The 21,553-nt window shown below is 35.7% G+C and overlaps 1 protein-coding gene across 1 annotated transcript; it reads left to right on the plus strand.

Annotated features, from left to right (window-relative positions):
• The first annotated feature begins 1,447 nt into the window (after nt 1–1,447).
• On the plus strand, nt 1,448–18,430 carry C3H6orf58 (chromosome 3 C6orf58 homolog). The gene is made up of 6 exons (XM_003255689.3): nt 1,448–1,781; nt 2,976–3,062; nt 4,564–4,748; nt 5,477–5,577; nt 16,677–16,915; nt 18,161–18,430. The coding sequence occupies exons 1-6, from the start codon at nt 1,481–1,483 to the stop codon at nt 18,238–18,240; spliced, it is 993 nt and encodes a 330-aa protein (XP_003255737.1). The 5' UTR covers nt 1,448–1,480; the 3' UTR covers nt 18,241–18,430.
• The last annotated feature ends 3,123 nt before the right edge of the window (nt 18,431–21,553 follow it).

Genomic DNA, 21,553 nt, shown 5'->3' on the forward strand with positions numbered 1-21,553 from the left:
TTTATTTATCTTTACTAACTTTATTGTTTGGTATCCTCAAAGAAAAGTTAAATGATTATAATGCTGGTGGTCATTTTTATTTTATTTCTGACCTTAAAGGGAGTGCTCTTAAGATTTCTCCTTTGAGAACAATCTGGCATTTGGTTTTAGAGTAACACATCTTACAGTACATATTCATGTATTTATTCTTACAAACATTTAATATATTTTAAAATTTCCAGAACGATTGTGTTCTTGATCTATAATAGCAATTCCTACCATTCCCTTTTATATTAATATATCTGGAAAATTTATTAATTATCAAATGGCTATTGGTAAATGATATGACAGGAAAAAAGAGTGGAATCGTGCTGTAGGATGTTTAATGTGGACCATGCCAGGAACAAGCAGTATCATTGACCTACTGTGAAGCATAGGGATCTAATTGTGTGAATAATTGAGATTTTCAGATGCATTACCTATTAATAAGGCAAGAATTTTGATTATGTGTGAATAAAACTTCAATAACAGTGGTTGAAACAAGAGACCAGGGTGTTTCTTGCTCAGGTAAAACTCAGATATAGGAATTCAAGCACATCTCCTGACTCCACAGCCCTCTGGGACTCAAGCCACCTCCAGCTTTGCATTCTGTCATCCCTAAGATAGCGCCTTGCGTTTAGGGGTCAGAATTGAATTTCAATCATCACATCAATAATCCAAGCCACAATATGGAGGAAGGGAAGAGGAATTGACATGTGCCCTTCATTTTAGGACATGTTCCAGAAATTGTGGACACTATTTCTGTTTATGTCTCTGTGGTCCACACTTAGTCACATGGTTGCTTGTGCAAAGCAAATTGGAAATTTAGCCTTAATTCTGGGAGACCATATTCCCAGCTAAAATTCTATGATTCTTTTACTAATAAAGAATGAAAAATAGATATTAAGAATTAACTAGCAGGTTTTTTTCCAGCAGGCTGACTTTCATTATTGAATTGAGATAATTGGATATTCTTTAAGCTTCTTTCTTGAAGCAGAAAGTTGTATTACAACTGGATCACATATATTTTTTAGTACACATTTGCAGATTATTATAAATCCTAGTATTTCCATCTTCAGCTATTTATTATTTTCCATGAAATATGTTAAAGTATTTTTATGAGAGGGAAGCATTCTAAAGCCATTTGTGATGTATTTTGTAACCACAATGTAGCCTGGGAAACTTCTGGAAGGTTTTTGTTGATAAATAGTTTTATCTAATACGTTATAAATGAGCCTAACCTTGTATTTAGGTTCTGACACAGTATTCTGACACTGGAGAGGCTGGAAAATTTAATTGTCCTGAATGTTAGCTAATACATCAATTTCTTCTACATTTTCACCCTATCCAGGAAAACAAAAAAGCAAAGCGTTGATAAGCGTGAGGTAAGCAAATATCATGACTTCCTCTTCCATTCTCCAATAAAAGCCCTGCTACAATCTCAATCCCCAGCTCTGGCACAATGGCTTTTTTTCCTTCCTGGGTTTGTGTACTAGTTGGTTCCTTTTCTGCTTCCTTAGCAGGGATCTCCAATCTCTCAGATATAGAGCCCCCTCTGTGGAAGGAGAGTCCTGGTCAGCTCGGTGACTACAGGGTGGAGAACAGCATGTACATTATTAATCCCTGGGTATACCTTGAGAGAATGGGGATGTATAAAATCATATTGAACCAGACAGCCAGGTATTTTGCAAAATTTGCACCAGAAAATGAACAAAATATTTTATGGGGATTGCCTCTGCAGTATGGCTGGCAATACAGGACAGGTAAGAATGACTCTTGTTTTCATTGTAATGATCTACCAATAGACCTATGAAGTATTTGGACTCTGTATATATCCTACTATGTTTTTAAAAATTGATTCTTTATCTTGTTCTCTTTTCCCTTATAATCATTGTTTTTCTACCCATCCTTCTCCTTATCCACAAATCCTTCTTTTGTGGGTTGTGTGTTATTATTAGAAACTTCAATGAGGCATAAGACATAGTTATCAACTATGAAAAGACATCACATCTCATCTATTGAGCATTTCACAAATATTTGTTGAAATTCTACTAAGTGCCACACTCCTTTCTAAGCAATGAGATGAACAAAACAGTCAAGGGGATATACAAAGTGATGTCAAATTAGTTTGAATTTCTTAAAGTTCTAATTATGATATGAGGTTATAAAGAAGCGTCACATTGTTCATGAAGATCTTTCTCTGTAAAATGTTTGCTTCCTCTTGGAAATAAGGTACCTTATAGTGTATAGACAGAAGTTACATTTTGGGATAAAATATGCATGAATTGAAAGATACTTTTGTTCTGGTTGATAGAAGCTCATGAGAAAGAGTGGTGCCTGTTGCCCACTCCCAACTGATAACACAGCCAATAAAGAAACTATTGTGTGTGAGAGAGAGGGTAAGAAAAGAGCAATTTCATTTGGAAGAAAAACGATGATTATTTTCTAATATTTACATAATGCATATTACAGGTGAAACACTTTTGGTGCTTTTTCTTACCTCACATCACAACCTTATAATGTAGTTAATATTATTATCCCCATGTCATAGATGAGAAAACTAAGGCATTAGAGGTTATTTAGATAAAGTCAAGCTAGTAAGCGGTGGAGCAGGGGTTTGTTTTGACTCTCGACCATCTCTTTTCATCTGTATGCATATTGCTTCATAGTTTCGATTAGAAGGTAGAGGAGGAAATAGAAGAGAGAATCCTTACAAAAGCAAATAATACTTAGGACCTATAATTCAAAAGTAGAAAACTGTGTTGTTGTTAAGGAAAAGAAAAGAAATTTATTAGAAACTAAAAAGTAAAAGATAAAGAATGATGGGAATACAAACACATATCATTCAGAAATAAATGCTTTTGTATCTACAAGCAAAATCTATGTGGTTAAGCAATAGTTACAGCCAGTTTCAAAATGTGTATAAGAAATACAACTGTGCATCCTCTCTCCTCCAGGCAGATTAGCTGATCCAACCCGAAGGACAAACTGTGGCTACGAATCTGGAGATCATATGTGCATCTCTGTGGACAGTTGGTGGGCTGGTATGTTCGTTTAAGTGGCAAAACAGATATTAACCTTTCCCGAAAGAAAGCATTCAAACCTAAAATCTTAGGGACAGAGACAGAACTAAAACAATCCTGTTCCTATTTTAAAAAGGAATCTATTTCACCGTGTACCTTATGGCCTTTAGGTCACATTAAGGGATTTAACAGCCACAATGTCAATAATGATTCCTTAGGACATATCCAGCTTTTCACAGAAGGAGGAAAACAAGGTTCTGCAAAAGCAGTGGCCTCTGAGGGGCCAGCTCTGGTAGTTAGGTGGGAGGTCCAACTGATGACAAAGAATCTCCAGAATAAGTAACGATGAGAAGTGACACACCAAGACAAATGATGTTTTTCATTTTGCTCAGACCAGATGTGGTTAATATTGAAACCCATAAACATGCCAGAGATTAATGCCTACTGCAATTCATTATACCAATCAGTAATCTCAGGCTTTAATCATATACTTAATGCTAAAATAACCAGAAGGTATTTTCTAATTCTTTCATTTAATTTTATGCTTTAGTAATGAAAACAATTTATACCACAAATCCTTAGAGGTATTTCCCAGTAGTTAGAAACATGGCCACATTAAATTTCACTTTTTCAGAGCAACACACATCATATGTATCCTTAAGCATTTTCCTCTTACTACCCCTAGTTGTTCTTTTAAAAGATTCACAAATAGTAGTGGCCACAGATCTAGAATTCAGAGTTTGTTATTCTTAGATTGGTTTAGTAGTTTGGAGGATTAGCCTGCTACACTGCGGCATAGGATTCCATTCACAAATGCCTGTCTAGGATGAAATATTCTACATCACTGATTTCTAGTGGAAATCAGTATAAGCCTAATATCCAACTAATGAAAATGTCTGAGTCTGCTGGAATAGGTTATATATAGGTAAAATTTTTTAAAATGTGAAAATAGTCTTGTTTGATTGTCAGTCCAATTATCCAATGATCTATTGTCAAAACTTACCCAAAATTTGTGCTTTAAAGGATAAAATAAGATAAAAATTTAGTGATATCATGGTTACAAATTAAACTTACGTGTATAAAATAGAAAACATTCATTTACCAAAGCTATAATCATGTTAAAATATTTTAGATAAAAATACAAGTACAATTCACAATAAAACCATAATGAGAGGTTTTGTACCATTTTGTGGAAAAGTTGATAGCTTTCTTCCATTTTTACTTAATGCTTTGAAAAATTAATATTATGATATCCATTAAAATTACTTTTTGTTTTAAAATATAGTCGACTACTTTAGCCAATATGTTATATATTTATGACTATAGGGTTATTAACAGAAATGCAATCAAAGTTATATATTTGACCCTTAGGAGGATTTTTGTTCAATTTTTTTTTCCTGAAGTTTAGCTTTTATCATGTTTTTGGGTCTGTGAAATTTTTTATGACTTATGCCTTCCTTAAAAATATCCTCTTTGAAATTTGTTAGTGCTTGTAGTAATAATAAATCTTTTGTTCTTACAGATTTGAATTATTTTCTGTCTTCATTACCCTTTCTTGCTGCGGTTGATTCTGGTATAATGGGGATATCATCAGACCAAGTCAGGCTTTTGCCCCCACCCAAGAATGAGAGGAAGTTTTGTTATGATGTTTCTAGCTGTCGTTCATCCTTCCCTGAGACAATGAACAAGTGGAACGCCTTTTACCAGGTTCCTTCTTTATACTCTTAGGAGATAGGAAGAGAGTTTATTTTGTCATATAATTTCGTCCAGGATATTTTTGTGCATTGCATAATATTTTCCTTAGTATGCAAATGTAAATTGCTATGCATGATATATTAATAATATATTGTAGAGTGTTATGAGTCATTAACACCTACTGCCTCAATACAGCATTAACATAAATCTATCCATTCTTCTTGCCTCAAATACATTATACAAAAATGGTGAGCATACAGGATATTTTGCTGAATGGTTAATAGGCTATTCTGATTAATTGAATCTTCATGTCCACTAGGATATTGGAAGAAATTTGACTAAAATCAATGAAGAAAAGATAAATTTACTAGTACGTTAGTAGATTATTGCATTAGTTTAGATGTAATGAAACATTTTAAGAAAAAATTTTACTCATGATTTTATGGTACTTTTAACAGTGTTAATAGGGAAAAATAAAGACCTGATCAGTATAAAATATAAACTCTGAAAATACTTGAAGTTCAATCCTTATAGATGCATATGCTATTATTAAAACTAATGAATATTTTTGTGTTCTTTAAAGAGTGTTAGGCATTAAGGCCATATATATACTTTTTCTTAGAAATAAAATTCTTCTTTTATGTACAATATTGCTAAAATATATCTGAACATGACTAAATTTCAGGGAGAAGGGTTGTATAGTTGCTCAAATATTAATAAATTTGACCTCTTTACCTTAGTATTTGCAGTCACCTTTTAGTAAGTTTGATGATCTGTTGAAGTACTTATGGGCTGCACACACTTCAACCTTGGCAGATAATATCAAAAGTTTTGAAGACAGGTAAGAATGAATCTTTAAAGTATCTTTATTTGATATGATAAATAATTTTGGGCATTATTTATATATTTTTCTTCTTCTTCTAGAGTGTTTTTCAATCTTTATATTAAATAATAAGCCTAACCATTGGAGATTATAGTGAGGATGTGTAAATATTTTAACATGATCAGGCTTAAAAAAGTGTTTTATGAAGAAGGGGAAAATTTTGAGAAAAAAAAGCCTTTCATGAAAAAACAAACAAACAAGCAACAGGCAACACATTTTCCTAATTGCAGAAAACAAAATAAAATATAAATATGTAGATGACTTTTATTATTTAATCATAGACACTGTTACAAGACAAACTATAGATAAGATAAATGTAGCGGAATTCACTTAAGCAATGAATGATTCATAAATCAGCATCATCCTGAACCAGTAGAGGTTCAGAGAGCTTCACCCAGTGATGTGGGCAGGCAGTATTTATAGACAGAAAAAGAAAGTGACATATAGAAACACCCTGATTGGTTACAGCTCAGATTTGCCTTATTTGGACATAGTGTGATGAGAAATTTGCCTTATATAGGCACGGTTTGATCAGTTGGCAGCCTGCGATTGGCTGAAGCTCAGCTGCTGTGATTGGCTGAGACTCATATTTGTTACAAGAAAATACTCGGTTGCAGTTTGTTTACAAACTACATTAAGTTGCAGTTTGCTACATATCGTGGCAATTTTAGGCCAACTTAATTTAACAATTCCCCACCTTTTGGTCTGCCTCTCAATTTTGAGAGGTTGACCAAAACTTTGGGCATTGACACCACTCTCTGTCACTTTCATCATTGGTATCAGTATGGAATTCACAGTTCACAAATCAGGACAGTTGACTGGTTATTTACGTTGTCTTTATGTTTTCATTATTCTAATTTTAAAGAGACCATTTGACATAGAATGAATAGCTGCATAAGAGGATTTAAGACTCTGGGGAGGTTAAGGTGCACCAGGGAGACTATTATGATGGCTGTCAGGAGGCTGATACTAAGAAACTGAAGGAACCTCCATGAACTGAACCAACATAAATCAAATATATAAATAATAAGCCAGAAGAAAAATCTACTTGTTTTAACCAATTAGCTTGTTTGTTGATTTCTTACAATTGAGCTTCTACCCTACATGAATTTACTTAAGTACAGCAGGGAGTGTTAGCTAGCGCACATATTCCTCCCTAAAGGTAGTCAAAGCAATCCAGTTACCTAATATACCTTTAGCAAGAAAATCTAAAGAAGTTTGCTGGACAATTATAGCCTTTGCAGTAGAGTCAGCTGTAGTAACTAATGTATGAGACATATTTCTAAGCACAACCTCCTTTACATTTATACAAAGCCAGGGGAGGAATTTTCTACCCAACAATACCCATTAAGAAGAATTCATATCTGCTGGTAAATTCCTCTTTATTCCGTACTTCAAATTAAGAGTTGCAGACCAATATACAGTTTCCAATTAGTTATGGAGTGACAGGAGTACTCTTGGAATCTCTTAATTGCCAGTGGCTCCTTATTTTGTAATTATTGAGACATGGATTTGCCCATATATATGGTTGGTTGTTAAATCCTCCACAAATAAAAATATATTCTGGAAGAACCCTACAGATAGTCTGCTGTGTGAGATGCCTTGTGCATTATGAGTCAGCATTATGAGTCAGCATTAGTAATATTTGTCTAAGGCCTCATTTTTTAATCATTGTATGGTTAGAAGATACTAACAACTAAAGGATTAGGGTTATAAATTTGCCTAGAAACGTCAAATTATCTTCCTTTTGTTTTTCAAATTCAATTCTGGCTTAATTTAACTACCAAACTCTCATTATAGGTTTTGCCTACTGTTGGATTTAAACAGGCAATCTGAATATTTGAGTCTAAAAGTCTAGCTGTTTAGAAAGAACTAGATGTTGCACATGGAATATCAATGAAATTTGTTATGGGGTGAACCAGAGCAGAGTATCTCTAAGATCATGTGAGGATTTAGGTTTAACATGACATATGCAATACTCAGTTAAGTTCCATGTAGAAGTAACTGAGTATGAAATCTTCATTACCACATTATATTGCCATGTATAAACAGAAAAGAAACATGGGCCAAAAAGGAAAAGGAGAAAGGACTTCATGTTGACAGAGGAGAAAAGACTTTATTCATGATCTTGGGAAAGCTGTCTAGATCAAGGATGCCATCTTCTTCTGGGGAAAAAAAACGTTCCTAGTAAGCTTTACCTGGAGGTCTCCAATGGATGTACAGTCCCAGGGGTCTGAAGGGGCTCTCTCGAGTTGAGAAATGTGGATCCAAGACTCAAATCCCTGAAGTTGTGCTGCATCCATCCCTTCTGACGGAGTTCAAGGGCAGTCTTTCTTTGGTGTCGTTTCCGAAAGAACTGATCTCTAGGTTCTAGATCATGGAAGATCTGATTGTTATCAGCTGGTGGGCCGCAAAGGGCTTCTTTTATCTGGTGAAAATATGCTTTGGCAAAATGCACTGAAGCCTCACAATTTTGAGTCATATCAGAGTTTAGAAGAACATGAGATATATGAGATTTTATTATTAGAGATATAGGCCTTCCAAAAACTATTTTATAAAGAGTCTTTTTATGAAATCTGTCTTTTCCTATAGGAGTGGATTTGATTGCTATCAATCAGTAGGACCTTTGACCAACGCAATCCAACAAATTCTATTAACTTTGTCTAATGCCACTGTGTTTGTAATACCTTTTTAAACTGTTTTATAACTTTTCTGGTAAAATGAGTGCCTATATTGCTAGAGATGTTTCCAGGAATGCCCTATAAGGACATTTTCTAATAACCTTTTCACTATTGTTGTAGCATTGGCCTTCCCACATAGAAAAGCACTTATAAAACCAGGAAATATGCACTGAAGGTGGCAATTGAATTAAATACGTCTGTAGGTGTTCAAATGATCCAGCATGTGCCAAAAATGTATCACTTGAGGTTTTTATTGCCTTACCAGCATTATCAGTTTAACAAACCAAATATTAGTGATAAGGCATTTCAGAATAGTCACTCCACCAATATTTTCCTCATAATTTGGATTATTTTATCTCTTCCATGATGAGTATAGAGCTTTTAATAATGGAAGCTTTTAGGACCCAGCAAGGACTAGGAGGCCATCTGTGCTTTCCATGAGTCCATATTTAACACTGAATTTATATTTTTTTGAATGTCAGTTTTGGCTGGCACACCCAGCACTTTGGGATGCCAGCGCAGGCAGATCACAAGGTCAGGAGTTCGAGACCAGCCTGGCCAATATGGGAAACCCCATCTCTACTAAAAATACAGAAATTAGCCAGGCGTGGTGGTGCGGGCCTGTAGTACCAGCTACTTGGGAGGCTGAGGCAGAAGAATTGCTTGAACCCGGGAGGCAGAGGTTGCAGTGAGCTGAGATTGTGCCACTGCACTCCAGAGACTGGGGACTGGGTGACAGACTGAGACTCCATCTCCAAAAAAAAAAAAAAAAAAATCAGTTTTGTGTTTCCAAATCAGGTTAATAGCTTGCTTATTAAATAGGTTATCATAGGTAATTTGACTTGAGTCAATCTCATGATATTTGTTCAAACTGCTTATCTAAACAATTTCAGTTCTGGCTGACATAGCATGAAAATCTGCCAAAGCATTTTCTTAGTAACCAATTAATTCTTCTTCTACTTGACGTTGGGTTAGATGTTTTATGAATCAATCAGTCTCTTCATAACAGTTCTGGGAATTCTCATTTGGTCCAATGGGATGGTCAGATTTCTAGGAATTTCATAAAATTTCTGGAACACATATTAATAACACATCCATACAAATACAACTTAAAGAAGGTTTAACATTACTTATTATTTGACAAGGCTTTCCATATTATTTATCAAATAGGCCCAATTACTTTAACATCTCTCTTTTTATAAGGACGGATATCCTTTTGAGATGTTCCAAAGGACCATCTGCAAAGCCCCAAAATTAATTTAAGGTCAATAAAAATACTTGATTTAGAATTTGATTTTTTGGAAGCTTGCCAAAAATATAAAAGGTTTAAAATACTTGATCAAAATAGGATCACAGATCAGTTGGAAATAATAGTCATTCATTTTAATCAGAGTGATAATTTAAAGACTTTAAAGGCAAATACAGAAAAATTACATAGTTATAGAAAAACCTTCGATCTTTTATAGAGAGGACTCAGTTGTTTAAACGATCAAAAAACCTAATGAAGACAACATGAAGCATAGGAAATTATCTTAGTAAAATGCGGAATCTTTGTTTTCTAGGACAATTACTTCAAGGGTAAAGAAAAACTTTTCACAATGTCCTACTAAAAACAGACTAATACTCCAAGAAAACCTTGCCTTAACACAGGGAAACAAATTCTAGTTTTGCATCAGTGTACCTTTGATATTAATGCTCAATTTTTAGAAAACGTATAAATAATTCTCTTCTAATTTTAGCCAACTTGATCAACACAAAATTTTTTTTCACAAGATTTATCTTTCATACACCTTTTATAACTTTCTTATACATTCAGTTTTTGTCCTATACTTCTTCTCTTCTCATTTTGGAACAACTGGTCATTCTATACCAGGATAAAATTTGCTCTTCTTTTTCTTGAACAAAACAAAACATCCTCATATATTATAGCTTTTCTTACCAAAAGCACATTTTACCTGCCTACTTGCATATAGCTTTGTTTTCCTTATTTCTAGTGATTTCAATTATATATAATTAAGAATCTTAACTCTTATTAACCTTAATTTCCAGTGAACACTAGGAAACAAGCAATTGTGAACTGTTGTACCAGTAATCTGTAGACTGATAAATCTATGAATTATACTTTCTAGAAGCATGTGTTTTCTCATGGTGAATTTGTCAGTGTGGCACAAAATATGTTTATTAACAGCTCCAAATACCTTTGGTCCCTCTGCAATAAAAAACTGTAGAAGAGGCAAAATATTATCTCTATTGAAGACTAAGCTTTAATTTTTTAAATCTTGCCCAAATTCCTACCTAAGGGGTCTGGGGAGTCATGCCCTACAAACCATAAATTCTCATCAGATGGGTTTTATTTAACCCTATATATCATTACTTACTTTCCAACCTGACTATGGCATATGTGACAAAGAAGAAAATCAAAATATTTTGCCCCAAAACATGTTTCTTTGCCATATTTTGAAATGGCCTTGCAAAGCTGTCCTTCTTGGGGGAAATTTGTGTTTGTAAAGAATCTCTGTTAACATAGCTAGATCTTTTTCTTCCAGGCCCTCCCAATCCTGAAGAGATTAACTGAGAGTCTAGCACTTTTTAAAGGTCTGAATGGGAAATATTTGTCATCTATTTTCTCTAAAGCAGCCTCTATGAGACTTCAAAAGTACCGTAGTCACCACACTCTTCTATCTTAACCTGAACATTTTCATTAATCCCAGGTCTTTAGACAAACTCAAACAATTGCCGACCAGAAAATGTTTAAATTTTCCTATAGCCTGGATCCACCCCCACCCCCGTGTTTCGAATCCTCCCGCCTTTCTGGACCAAACAAATGTATTTCTCAAAGGTATTTGATTGATGTCTCATTCCTGTCTCATATTTTCTTGTTACAATATGTGGTCTCTGCCACACCACTCTGCTCCTCTGCCACTGGAGTTTGGGGTTTTTATGGGTATGGGATGGGGGACATGCAGGGCCAGAGTAGTTTTGGAAAAAGCAACATTTGGGTAGGAAAACAGAGATGTGAAGTTCTCATTTAGGGCCATGGGCCCAGGCTTACTGGTGGGGACTTTGCTGGGGAACTGCCCTCTTCTATCCAGTATTTCCCTGCCTGCTGTTCATATCATTATGATTTTATTCTAAAAGTTTTAGACATGTGCCAGGTACAGTAATACAAGCTCATTAATTTATTAAAGAATATCTGGATCCAAAATTGTCTTTTTCTGGCCAATGAAGCAAGACTATCTGCCCATATGGCCAAAACCCTCCTTTATGTGTGTGTGTATGTGTGTGTGTGTGTGTGTGAGAGAGAGAGAGAAGAAAAAGATAAAACTTTTAGAAATGTTCACTTACAAATTTCCAAATAGTTCCTTTTTTTTTCCCTTAGCTCTCTCTAAATTTGCATTTCCAAAGGAATGTCTCTCACTTAAGGTCAGGTAGAAAATTTACATTTCAGAGGTAAAGAGCTTAGACTTCAAGTTTAAATAACATCATTTGCCTCAACAGAGAAATAAGGGTATAGGTAAAGTCCCAGTTAAGATACAATGGCCAGGAAAAGTAACTTAAACAAAGGCAAGGCTTGTTATGTAGATTTAAACCAAGGCCTTTTTCATTGTAACAGTTTCTAGTGACCTAGTCCTCCTTTTGTTCCCAGTGTAGAAAAGGAGACAGTCTTACAAATTGAGATTTTCCTTATAGATGTAATTTTTTCTTATTAGACAAGAATTTTTTTATGCCTGTACTCAGCACAGAAACTTCTAATCTTATAGTCACAGATTAATTAATCTTTTAGGTTAGTGTGTTTTCACAATTGAATGACAGACCAATAAGTAGTTGTTGTTTTTCCAAGAGTTTTTGGGGTATAGCAAAGATTATGACAGCAAGAAAGAGGTAAACAGAATTGGCAGCGCGTGTAATGAGCAGGGGTTTTAGAAGCAAGGTTTCAGTTCACTGAGAAGCCACCATGGGAGAAGCAAGGTCAAACTGAAAAAACAGAGAGGGCTAATTCTTACAAATGTTTTTCTGAAAATGGTCAAAGTGTCAATTAGACAGGATTGAACACAGGGACTTTTCAGATTTGATATGAACCCCCTCCTCCCCCCAAATCCACCATTCATAGATTTTCTTTCTGAGGGAATGGTTGATTATTATGCCAAAAGTGAAGCCTTTGTGGTTTCTTCTGGTGGGGAAACAGTACAGACAAAGGGAGTGGATTCATCAGATGGCTGGTGTAAAAATAGACAATTTTTTTTCTCCAATGGCTTGGCTGTTTACAATAAAAGCAGACATCCAAATTCACAAGTTTCTTTAGTTTGGGCCTCCCTTGGTTTGAGTTTCAAAATAGGTATGAATAAGTCTTTTTTGTCCCTGGAGCTGTTGTAACTATGAAGACAAGCACCTGTTTGCATTTTGTAAGGAGTTTCCTCACTGTGGCCACTGTAATTGTAAGTTACCTTTGGGAAGATTCACCCATTTCTCTAGAAAAGCATAGCTTCTGGATCCATAGTTCTTTTTTTTTTTTTAAACATTAAATTGCTGAAGTTCCAGATGGAGGAGTTCCGGAATCTTTGGATCCAGATGAACTCATTGATTTCCTATGTTTTGGTAACCAGACCTACCTACTGAACGCAGTCCAGTTTCTGTCCGACCCAGTCAGACACCTGAGGCTTCCCTATAGGACCCACTCCTGTTTCTGTCATGACTTTTAAATATGGTCCAGATGAAAAAAATGCTCAAATGAATTCAAAGAGCTTAAAACGCATGTTCATGGAGCTTGAGTCTAAGAAAGAACACACGCACATCCCAGTTGCTGTAAGAGATGAATGTGCACAGTGAGCCCTAGAAAGGACCTTTGCTTGGTCACTTGGTGCTTCTGGGGGTTGCTGGAGGTGTATTTTGTTTCGGTGTCTCAAATTCATGTTAAAGGCTTTCCTCTGGTATCTGGTAATACTTGACTGTCTACTCAAATTTAAAAAGAAGCACTTAGAAGTTCTGACTGAGTGAGTGGAAGTTTTCTACTAAGAACATACCTCTAGAGTAATCTTGCTGGGTTGTTTAGGTAATCTTTTAACTATTGACACTGTTGTAGAAAAAAAAATGGTTTTTTGTCACACGACCAGGAAAAGTCAGGCACACAGACGCTTCGAAGGGTGAGGGGAATGGAATTTATGGGGCAAAAAGGAAAAAGGAAAAATAATTCTCAGCAAACCAAGAGAGAGTCCTGCTAGCAGGTTTCCTACTTCACAGTTTGAACACCAGGCCACCACTCGAGCTGAAAAGAACAGGCTCCTCCCCTGTGTAAGGTGCAAATTCCCTGTGGCTCCACTCCATGCTGCCAGTGAGCGAGCGGGCATGCTTAGACAAGGCCCTGGGCAGGTTTCCTCATCTGCACAAAAGCATCTGATGTAAACACTTGTGGGGCAGGTTGGAGGATCTCTGGGCTCCCCTTGTTATCTGCCTTGGCATTTGGCTGTCTCAACACTATGGTTCCAATAACTTCAAGTCTTTTCTCTTGAGCTCACCCAGTTTCCAGAAGAGACACTTTCAGTCACCTGCTTCAGAAGTGAAGTCCTGGCTGTTAGTATTATTGAAGTCAAGAGAGGAGGAAGAAGCAAGGGGAGAGTGTCTTTGCATTCAGTATATCATTTACACTTATATCCTGTTTCCAAGGTGGTGTTCCTACCTTCAACCATGTTTAGTTCACACAGTTCAAGGACCCTCTGTTGTACCCTTTCCAGGGTGAGGAGTGGCAGTTACCTACTATTTGAAATCTGGAAGGAAATCTTTGTATATGATTGCTTCTTTAAAGTCTTTTAATCTCCCTGATTTTAGCAATCTCCTTTTACCCAGAAGATATTACTCAGACTTAAATCGAGGATAATTCTACAAAGTATATCAGCATTATTTTTCTATTTTCGTCTCTGTTTACTTAGAATTTAGTTTTCTTGATTCTATTAAATCTTTTCAATTAGTTCTTTTCAATTTTCAGCTTCCAAAATCTTGTTGTTCTTCGCGTGTTCTGATTTTATTTCTTCTGTCATTTTTATGGAGATTTGGTAGGTTGCAAAAGTACAAGTATTTGTTAAAAACAGCATTTTTACTAAAAAACTCTTTTACCTAAAAATTCCCTTCTATTGTCTCTTTAATTGGGATCAGTTCAGAATATAATAAAATATTGTGTTATGGATAAATTTATAAACAGACGCACTATTAAGAAAGCTAAAGATACATGTTTTCTATTAATTCACCTCACTGAAAGTTTAATAATAGTTCCTCAGGCAATTTGAATATTTTCAAAGCCTTATACTGGCGAAAGGTTAATCTTTTAATGTGATTATTATGGAAGATTTCAAATGCCTGCTTATGTGCTCTGATTTGTTAATCTACCTGTTTATGAGGTCTCTGGTTTGTCAAGGTCTATGAATTCGTATTACAAGATTCAAGGCTAATGATTGTTCCTTGAAATGAAGTAATAATGTACAAATTAAGATGTTTTGCTTTGAAGTTCCACAGACCTGAGTTTTAAATCCTGGCTCATTTGACCTAGGAGTTCAAACAAGGAGAAACTCAATTTTCTTATTTTTAAAATAGCAGTAACAATAGTACATGCCACATAGGGCAATTTTGAGGATTAATTAAGAAATCCATAAGTTATGCTTAACGTACTGCTGGCATATGAGAAATAGTCAATATAAAGTAACTATTATCACCATGACAAAAGGCAGTAGTAAAGAACATGAGTTTTAAAGGCAGATTGACAGGGTTTAAAACAGGGCCCTGCAATTTACTATGTGTGTGGCCCTGAGTTAAGTTAGCTTTGTTTGAAAGAAAGCAGTCCAATCAACAATCACTAAACCTCAGTGTTGTACAACTGTGTTTATTGCTCAGTTGTCTGGGGTTTAGATACGCAGCTCTGCTGATCTTTCCTGGGTTCACTCTCATGTTGGCCGATTTTGATTGGCTCCAGCAGGGGTAACTGGGGAAGCTCAGCTCTGTTCCCCGTCTCATTCTACATCAGACAAGCCTGGTTGTTTTCCATAGTGCTTGCAGAATTGCAAGAAAGAATAACCAAATTGTGAAAATGCATTTCAAGTTTATGCTATGTCAAAATAGTTAATATTGTATTTTTTAAGTCAAGTTACATGACTGAGTCAGGAGTGGGAATTTCTGCCTATCACCTAATGTAGGAAGAACTGGTAATGAAAATTACACAGCAGAAGACAGAATTGTAGGGACTCGTGAAGAACTGGGGCCATGGTTGCAATCTATTACATGCTGTGTATAGGAGTCAAACAGACAACAGGTATTATCTGGGTTATGTTATAGTTTGTTATAGTTTAATCTCAACAAGCATAATGCAAGTACCTTCTGTTTAATGTATCTTTTCTATGTTGCTGTCAAAATAAAATCAGATAATCGAATTTCTAGACATTATAATAGAATATAACTACAGAAAAAAATCTTCAAATATGTGGATGATATGGTGTTATGGTAATATAGAAGAGAAGAAAGTGGTAGATTCCACCTCAGGTGGGCTGGAATGCCCTTCACCTTTGTGAAAAAGGTAATATCTGTGATGAGACTTGAAACAGAACATACCTGGTGAACCACATAGTGATTACACAATGTCTCAGGGAGAACAAGTCTGTTTGCAAAACTACAAGTTGTTCAGCATGCTTAGACAGCTCATAGAAACAGAAGATGTGACTTTTATAGTTCTAAAACTACTGAATATAACTTTAATCTTTCCATTGTAATTATTTGTCCCCATTTCTTAGGAGAAACTAAACTTTCTCACCTATTATGGGGACAAATAGTTACAGAGGCTTTTCTAATAATTACAGAGTCTTTTCTAACAACCACAGAGGATTTTTTTCTACCCGAGGCTTCCTGTGGTAGAAAAATGCCAATTATTTACAATTTAGATAGTAAAAATCAGACATCTATTTTTCTAGAAATCCAGTGTTTCTGGGATCCCCTGGCTTTAAGAAATCAACAGTTTCACAAAGGATATTTGAGTCTAGCAAAAATTTTGCTTTAGACTTTTGATATTTATCTGTACATTAGCAAAGAGTATGATTTAAAAATGCCTTACTTTTGGTTATTAGGTGGTATTCAAGTATAATGTGCTGAACTAAAGAAGATAAAATGCAATGTAAAATGTAAACAATTAGTGAGATGATTCTTCCTAGATTTAGAATTTTAATGAGCCATCTTCACATCTCCTGAGGGATGGAATAAAGTCATCACAATATCAAACCTATTTTCTAAATTATAAAATTATGAATTTAGTTTGTTGGCAAGAACCAATATTTTCTGAAGGCAATGAGCTTGAAATTCTGAGGTGACTAATTATAATTAAATACTTTTCTGTTTTTCTTTTAGATATGATTATTATTCTAAAGCAGAAGCGCATTTTGAGAGAAATTGGGTACTGGCTGTGGATCATTTAGCTGCAGTCCTCTTTCCTACAACCTTGATTATATCATATAAGTTCCAGAAGGGCATGCCACCGCGAATTCTTCTTAATACTGATGTAGCCCCTTTCATCAGTGACTTTACTGCTTTTCAGAATGTAGTCCTGGTTCTTCTAAATATGCTTGGCAATGTGGATAAATCTATAGGTAAGAACCTTAAAAGGATACTTTTAAAAATCAGTATTATGTTGAACAAATAGAGGAAGAAATAATAATTAAATCAGTGATATAAACATTACAGCACTCCAAAAATAAAGTTAAGATTTCCTGTGGGTATCCATTCTATTCCTTTAGCAATAATCACTCTTGATATATAGAACCATTTAATGAGCACACATTTTAATCTTCTTACTCACGGCCTGTCCTTTCATCTGGAGACCATGTTGAAACTTGAAGTTGGCAAACCAACTGAAACACTTTTTTGTTTTGTTCTACATACTGATATATATTCCTTATTTTGCACATCAGATCATTTTTTTTTTAAAAAACTTTCTACTTTGCTCTTAAATTTAAAGAAAATGAAGACATTTCAAAAGAAAACCTGCCATGATTAATGAAATTACTAGCAGTTTTGCTTACTTCAGTTCTCTTGATCCAATACTATTAGTCATGCAAGAAGGGTTTTATTCTAGCCCTTCAAATGCTGGATCTTCTAGTGAGGTAAAAAAAAAAACCAGAGAATTCTTTATCTACCAGTTTGAAAGTGACTATATCATTCCGATTTGCCATACATGCACTGAAGCATTGAGCCAAACTTAAAACATAATTATATTATTAATGTTTTTCAAAGCAAAACATCACGTCTGAAGATAAAAATGGAGTAAATTAAACATGAATAAATTAAACCTATGTTTTAAAAAAACCTCTGCATCAGTTAGAGTAACAAAAACATCCAAACACTTTATAGACTTCATACAATTGAAGTTTTTCCTTTGGTTCTAGTGCAGCATTCTCTGTCAGTAGGCAGCTTCCCTTCACACAATGAGTAGCAGACCAAGTCTTCTTTATTCTATGAAAATTTTTCTTGGAGCTTTTTCCCAAAAATCAGTTGATCCAACTTATTCTGTTTAATAGATGTATAGTGTTATTATTAGTTATTGCCAATAACATAACAGTGACATTTTATATATATTTTTTCTTGCATAATTTATTATTTTACCACCAAATTCATAGAAAGAACATGAAGTAAAGTTGATAAGTCAGATATTGCCAAATGGTATTGCCAATAATGCAATGAATGACATACCATGTTTACTTTTCTTTGTATAATTTATTATTTTACCACTAAATTAGTAGAAAGGAAATGAAATAAAATTATGGGCCATATATTGCCAAAAGGTAGTTTAAAAAATTTGCAAGAGTTTACATGTAATCATTTTGTATCTTTTACAGGTTATCTTTGCACAGAAAAATCTAATGTATATAGAGGTCATTCGGAATCTAGCTCTGGAAGTTATGGAAATAATTCCTGAAACATTTAACTTGAAACTTCAGGAAATGATTAATGAATTAAAAATGAAAAACTCGAACTTGACAATCAGTAATTTCAAAAAATTAATGCCATCATGACCATGTAGTTTATTATTTCTGATGTTTTTGATTTATGCTTATTTGTTAAGATCTTGTACATGTATTAAAAACTTAAATGCATTCAAATTAAAATAATTATTTTGCTCATGATTTTAAAATTCATTAATAATTAAAATATTTAAGATAAAAGGATATTTAATTATGCTACCAAAAAATAACTGAGAAATTAACAAACATATTAAACTTGTGTAGCTCTTTTGTTGTTATCCTATCATCAAATTTCATGACATTTAGCCTAATATATATTGCTGATTTATAACCAAAATCCAGATCATTTTGAAATAAAATACTGACAGGCAGTTTAAATTTTTAAAATTCATAAAACTGAAATGGAAAATAGAATACACTAACTCATGTGTCAGTTTTCTGTGTGTTTTTGCTGACCACAAGTTTACCGCAATTATACGATAGAGTTCCCCTCCTTTCACCCACACTTGATAATGAATTCATTATATATAAAATATAAAATTAATAAGTGAAAATACACTGGCCAGGAGGTGGTGATTTCTAGAGCTGACATGAAGCTTTCATATAAAGGTTTTCCCTGGGCCTCATTCACAGACTAAATCTACCCACTAACTGTTGGAAAATGAAATTGGACAAATTGGTTTGAATATACAGGTACTGGATTGGGAAAGATGTAGTTTAAATCTCAGCAATGGCTGGGCATGCTGGTTCATGCATGTAATCCCAGCACTTTGGGAGGCTAAGGCGGGCAGATCACTTGAGGTCAGGAGTTTGAAACCAGCCTGGCCAACATGGTGAAATTCCATCTCCACTAAAAATACAAAAATTAGCTGGGCATGGTGGTGTGTGCCTGTAATCCTGGCTACTTGGGAGGCTGAGGGAGAAGAATCCCTTGAGCCCTGGAGGCAGAGGTTGCAGTGAGCCAAGATAGCGCCACTGCACTCCAGCCTGGGCAACAGAGTGACTCTGTCTCAAAAACAAACAAACAAACAAAAAACTCAACTCTGGTTTGCCAGTTGAGTTGACCTTGGGCCATTTTTCTAGCACTGTCTGTGCTTCCGTTTACTTATTGTTAGAATTAAGATTATAAAACCTACGTTGCTAGATTATTTTGGGGAGTCAATAAAAACATAAATACAACAATGGCTCAAGTTGTAGAAAAAAACTGGGTTCCTGTCACATGACCAGGAAAGATTAAGCTTGCAGACACTTTGAAGGGGGAGGGGGAATGGAATTTACTGGGTGAAAAGGAAAAAACTCAGCAAAACAGAGGGGTTCCTGTTAACAGACCCCCATCTCACACATTGAATCCCAGGTTACCACACAGGAAAAGGAGAGGCCAGGCTCCTACCCCCTGCAAACAGCATGAACTTCCCAAGGCTCTACCCCATCCCCCTAGAGCTCAGGCCAATTGGAGATTCTCCAGGACCAGCAGTCTGGTTTTTCAGCCTTTGAGCTGTTTTAGGCTTGAGGGTGGGGCTTCACCAGGGAAACCCTTGGGTGCTTCCGTCTCTATCATTCCCCCCTCTAAAGAAGTACGTCTAACTGCCCTTAGAATAAGGATAAGGATAAGGATAAGGATAAGGATAAGGATAAGGATAAGGATAAGGATAAAGACAGATCTTCACTGCTTCCTGCTGACGGGGGCGCTATTTTAGGGAAATAGCAGTCAGAGCTCCCTCAGAGACCTATCTAAGGGTTCCTGGCAAAAGGAGCCATAGACAAAGGCTTTGGTTGCATGATGGTTTGGAGTTTGATGGCCTGAAGGTGAGAAGAGACAAACTGGGTTATTAGAAAACATATATAGAAATGGAATAAGGGAGGGGTAAGGACAGTTCAAAAATCCTGAGGCCTTCTACCAGTTTACACAAGGAGAGGGGTGCCAAAAGCCTGACCGGTAAAAAAAACTTTTACCCTTTTGTCAGCATGTTAGGCTTCTGGGTTCCCTTCCCCGGAGCTGAATTCTAAGCCAACCAGTTTAAGGTTTGGGAAATTAACTCTTCCCATTTTGGAGGATGCATCTGAGGGGAGTGTCCTGTAGTTTGGAGACACAATTATCTATCAGTGAAAGGGATAGAAAAAAATAAAGGAAAGAAGAAGGAATTTTTTCAGAGGAGTCCCAGGGGTTCAGGATGCATCCAAAAGGGGTACAGACTCAAGATGAATGACTACTGTCTAGAAAGAGGGGAGCAGGTGTCCCTGGTTCCTTTCTCTTCCTAGCAAATACCCAGGGCACATGAAGAGGGAAAATGTGGCATTCCTCTTTCTTTCCTCTGTCCTTGTGCTACCGAGTCTTGGTGACCACAACAAGGTGCCACCCATGGGTGTTAAAGTGGCTTTCAACCATGTTAACAGGGGGGCCCAGGGGATGGGAGTATCTGCTCTTACCCACATATGCCCTATCATCCCTGCTGTCAGTAGCCTTGAATTCCCTAGATCTCATTTATGCCATGGATATTAGCGTGACCTTTATCCATGGAATGAGAAGCTAGGCTTAATTGGCGGGAATCAGTCACGCTCACCAGTGTTGTGCCTTTTAACCTCTGTGATCATCTGTTTCTGGATCCCTTAGATCCAGTTTTCTATTTTAGGGCTTTGATCCAAAGCTTGGAATTGAGTTTGGGACAAAAATGTGTCTTGTGGGGGTTGCAAGGACTCATTATCATAAGCCAAATGCTAAAGTGAAGCTGTGGAATTGAGTCTTCCTCCAGCAAGGGAGAGAAAAGGATATCTTGTGACATGCCCAGATAACTGGTGGCTACAGTTATGCTTGCTAAGATTTCAGTGCATTGTGCTTGGCTTTGATTAGCTCCCTTTGTCTTACTTTCCCAAAAAGGAATCCTCTGGGTTATGGGCACCCTATTCATTCCCATCACCTGGCAGGATTTGCAGGATAATTGCTCATAACTAGAATATTGATCCAGATTTTTATATTACCCATTCCCTTTTGTTTCTTCTGAGCTGCAGCTGGAGATCACTGGTTGGCTCACAAGAACAAGCAGGGTTAGTCTAAAATGTAGGCAAAAACTTAAAAAAATTAATGAGATAATAAGTTCAGAATTTAATGACAAATATATGATAAGTTTTGAAACATAATTTCTCTCTCCCCAGTCCTCATTTTTGTTAAAAAAAATCATGAAAGGACTGAGTTGTTTGCAAAATAGTCTTTAGTCTTATACTTCACCTGACTATTTGTACAAAGTGCAGCAAGAATAATTATCTCTAAAT

Source organism: Nomascus leucogenys, chromosome 3 (assembly GCF_006542625.1).
Source record: "Nomascus leucogenys isolate Asia chromosome 3, Asia_NLE_v1, whole genome shotgun sequence".
Lineage (NCBI taxonomy): Eukaryota > Metazoa > Chordata > Mammalia > Primates > Hylobatidae > Nomascus > Nomascus leucogenys.